The 4133-nt window shown below is 37.6% G+C and overlaps 1 protein-coding gene across 2 annotated transcripts; it reads left to right on the plus strand.

Moving 5' to 3' along the window:
* The first annotated feature begins 286 nt into the window (after positions 1-286).
* Positions 287-4133, plus strand: LOC105051383 (uncharacterized). 2 transcript variants are annotated; one of them, XM_010931800.4, is made up of 6 exons: positions 287-443; positions 528-863; positions 1719-1790; positions 1909-2075; positions 2176-2287; positions 3579-4133. In XM_010931800.4, exons 2-6 carry the CDS (start codon positions 822-824, stop codon positions 3783-3785), a joined length of 600 nt encoding a protein of 199 aa, XP_010930102.1. In that variant the 5' UTR covers positions 287-443; positions 528-821; the 3' UTR covers positions 3786-4133. The 2 variants fall into 2 exon arrangements, with proteins under 2 accessions (XP_010930102.1, XP_010930103.1); XM_010931801.4 differs by having other exon boundaries at positions 295-443; positions 696-863.

Genomic DNA, 4133 nt, shown 5'->3' on the forward strand with positions numbered 1-4133 from the left:
CTCTATTTTCTAAGAATTATCTCTCCTTCCTTCAACTTCCAAAGAGTCCTAGGTTTGTGAGATAGGACTTCAGGAGGTGGTCTAATTTTTTTTGAAAGGTTAGATACGAGTCATGCTCGAAAAGGTTAGATACGGATTTAGGTATCTAAATAATTTGACCTGAATGAAGGTTAATGGGGCGGATTTGAAAAACTTTTTTTTTTGGATGATTTTGTAATCGTATTTGTGACGGGTTTGGATAGTAATAGTTTAAACGGGTTCAGGTACTACTACCCATTCTCGCTTGTTTTTTTTTTTTTAATTTTGTGGTAAGGACTCGGAGGCCGGAGCGCCGCCGCCCATAGGGAACAGGCAATAAGCAATAAACCCGTCTCAAAACCCTTCAGCATCGCCTTTGATGGATTGATCGAGAGGAGGGGTTACTTCAGCGAGCGCTGCTGCAGGTAGAATCCCTTGATTCTCCTACTTAAGCTTCCATCTGTGAGCGTTTTCGCTCTCCAAAAATTCGATCTTCGCTTTTTTTCCAGGGTTCCGACGGTCCGATTTTTGCCAGCGTTTTGTCCAATCATTTCAGTCGATCGGTCTTTCTCGCCGTCTGTTGATATTTTTGATTCGGGGGGGTTAGGAGGATTAGGATTCGAGATCTGCTTGGTTCTTGCCGCACTAATCTTAGCCCTCGTCGTGGGTGTCAATAGTTTCTTCTACGTCCGGTCGAGCCATCGGTGGTGTCACCGCCCCGCCTCGCCTGCCCCGTTCCTCTCGTCTTTGTGGTGAAGAAGAAACAGTGTGAAAGAAAAGAAATTTGAAAAGAAAGTTGAGAGATGGCCGCTGCTGCAGCTCAACCCTTTAAAGGAAATTTGAAGGTAAACGGATTTTTTTCTCTTTCTAGTTTCTATTCTTATTATTTGCCTTTCCATTCTGTCATTCTATGATATGATTTTTAAACAGATGGAACCTGCTAGGTTTCAGATTTTGTTTTGCCCAATCTGCTTACTTTGATGTTTTGTTTTAGAAAATTAGTTTTTTTGCAAAATCAACTGATAAAGCCATCAAATTCATGGAAATGAAGGGGTTGCAACAAAAATTTTGACCCATTTTGACTGTAAGAACCAGTAGTTTAATTTTTTCCTATATTTGGGTTTTGTAGTTAAGAATGTATCAAGGTATTGGAGCAATCTTTAGGATATACCTAAAATATAGAGGTAGCTCTCACCATGTTTGAAAGATATCTGCGAGAATTTTATACTTGTTGTATTCAAATTAATTTGCTTTAGTTCATGTTTGTTTGTTTGCCTTTGGTAAGTTTTTCTACAGATCACATCTGAGTTTTAATGGGTGCATATCTTCTTGTTTAACACACTGAAATAAGGCTTAATTCTTCTTGATTAAGTTTTCGCATCTTAGACTGTCTAATGTTTACAATACAGACTGCTGATGTGAATCACTTAACCATGTACATCTGGTGATTGGTTGGAGCAAGAACACTTGATCGCTGTACACTTCATCAGCATTTGAGGCATTGGATTAACATAAGAAAAGGATAACAATGAATGATTAAAACACTAATGCCTTCTAAACATATCATGCACATGCTCAAAGGTCATTTGTCATTTCATGGTAGATATGGGTAGCTAAAATCATAGTTTGTTCTTGTCTGAAACACCATTTTTGTTCTGAAAATGAAACATTTTGACTAGTCTTTTGCTAATATTATACAGAAAGCACTTGCTGGCCTGAGAAGAATCAATTTAGAGGGCCTGCGTTGGCGGGTATTTGATGCGAAAGGCCAGGCAAGTATTTGTCCTGTTGCAATGAACATGCTTATCATTTATGGTATTCTTAATAGAATACTTTTTAAGATAGATATGATGAATGCGTCACTTACTAATCTAGAATGCACCTTCTCAGGTACTTGGGAGACTTGCATCACAAATAGCAACTGTGGTCCAAGGAAAGGATAAACCAACATATGCACCAAACCGTGATGATGGAGATATGTGTGTTGTGCTTAATGCAAATGATGTCTGCGTCACAGGGAGAAAAATGACTGATAAATTTTATCACTGGCATACTGGGCAAGTTCAATAGACAATCTTCGTTGATCAATGAAATTTAAATTGGCATGTTTCTTAGTTTATCTGATTCATTATGTTATTTTATATATTACTTTTGCAGGTATGTTGGCCACTTGAAGGAAAGAAGTTTGAAGGACCAGATGGCAAAGGATCCAACTGAAGTAATTCGCAAAGCTGTCTTACGCATGCTTCCTCGAAATAAATTGCGTGATGTAAGTGATCTTTCTCTTCAGTTCTTTCTTTTGCCAGTCATTTAAGTGTTATGGTGTTGAAAAATCCAATCTTGTTTTTTTATCTTCATCTGTATCTTACAAAATAGTTACTCAGGCCACCATATTGATGTGTCAGTTTCATACTTTAAATTTACCCAACCTACAATCAGAGGTTTTCATGCTAGGCACGATTTTTGACCTGAATTTACTAAAACAAACTAAATCCTGCTCAGCTTTAGTGTCAACTTTTAACTTTGTTGGAAAAATCAGTTTTTGCTTTTTCAAATATCTTGTTTTCTTTTATGGAAAACAACCTGGATTGTCAGCGTAAAAGACCAAGCTTCCGATATCAAAGTATCAAATTCACAAAGTTGCTTATTTGTAGCTTGCTTTATTAAGATACATGATGACGTAGTATCATTTTTGTTTATTTTTTATTTTTTTATTTTTGTTATTATTGTTGTAGGTCATAGGCTGGTGATAGTATTTTCATGATGCAATACTGGTTGTTTACAAGTTGGACCTGAAATATAATAAATATCAACCATTAAAAAACCCTCAAAAATTTTACTATTCAACACAAGCTTCTTAGGCTAATTGGGTTTACAATGAACCTATCCATAGGTAAATCATCAACAACAATTAACCCTGTTGATTACCCATCATCTAACTGCATTTTAGATCATTCACGGGGTGCAATCATGAATAATGTCTCTTCCTAATACTGAACCTGCTTTCAATGTCAAAACTAAATGTAGGACACGTCATACTTTGCACACAAAAAATTGGTTACTTCCCTCAAAATCTCTAATTCAACAAATTAGTAACTAAAATTTTTGATGCGCAGTAGTATCAGTTAAGGACAACAAGGGAGTCCTCTCCAACCAGACTTTGACCAAGGGTTTCCATAAGGTCTCAACATGGTCACCATGGAGATAATTCTACCAGCATCCGCAAATTGTCATCTGAAATGTATGCATGTACATACGTAGCATTTGCCATGCACAAGAAGAAAGGAGGGAAATTTTTCACAGCCGTGCATCCTGACCTGAGTTTAACTCATCAAACCTTATATAAAGATATGTAAACCTTTTTTACCTCCGTGTAGCAAGTTGCTACCAAAGGTGTTCTCCTTAAATGACTGCCAAGCAAAATCTCAACCAACCACTGTGATGCCATAAAAATGAGGAGAGATCTTTCAGATTCAGTTTCCTGTGTATTTGAATGATTTTCTCATTGTTCATGGTATTACACCGACAACACTTTTTGATATATAATGTGTTTTGTGCAGGACCGAGATCGCAAACTAAGGATATTTCCAGGTAGTGAGCATCCCTTTGGGGATCGTCCTCTGGAGCCATATGTGATGCCCCCTCGGAAGGTACGTGAGATGCGACCCCGTGCAAGGCGTGCACTTATACGAGCTCAGAAGAAGACGGAGCAGAAAAACACAAACACCAAGACAGAAAAGGAAGACAAAGGCCAGATCAGCACATGATATGTCCAGTTCTCTGTTAAGGATTTTGGATCTTCCATGTGTTAAGAAGAAACTAATCATAGTACTTGGATCTGAGTCCTGCAGTCAGGAATCTACATTTCATAAACGGTTGGGTTATGCTACTGAAGATCAATCATATGCTCATTAAGCATAGTGCAGTTGAGATTTTGTTAGCAGTATGATATACCTGGATAGAATGTGACTGGTGCATTCTTTTCGGTTGATTTGGTATGGAAATGTAATTTTTCTAAGCCAAACATCCTCGTGACTTCCTCTGTTGTCTTATTTTAAACTCAGGAATCAAATACTGATCAAAGAAAGCCAATAATGATCCTGCTGCGATGATCC

The sequence above is a fragment of the Elaeis guineensis genome, chromosome 9, assembly GCF_000442705.2.
Source record: "Elaeis guineensis isolate ETL-2024a chromosome 9, EG11, whole genome shotgun sequence".
NCBI classification, from domain to species: Eukaryota; Viridiplantae; Streptophyta; class Magnoliopsida; order Arecales; family Arecaceae; genus Elaeis; species Elaeis guineensis.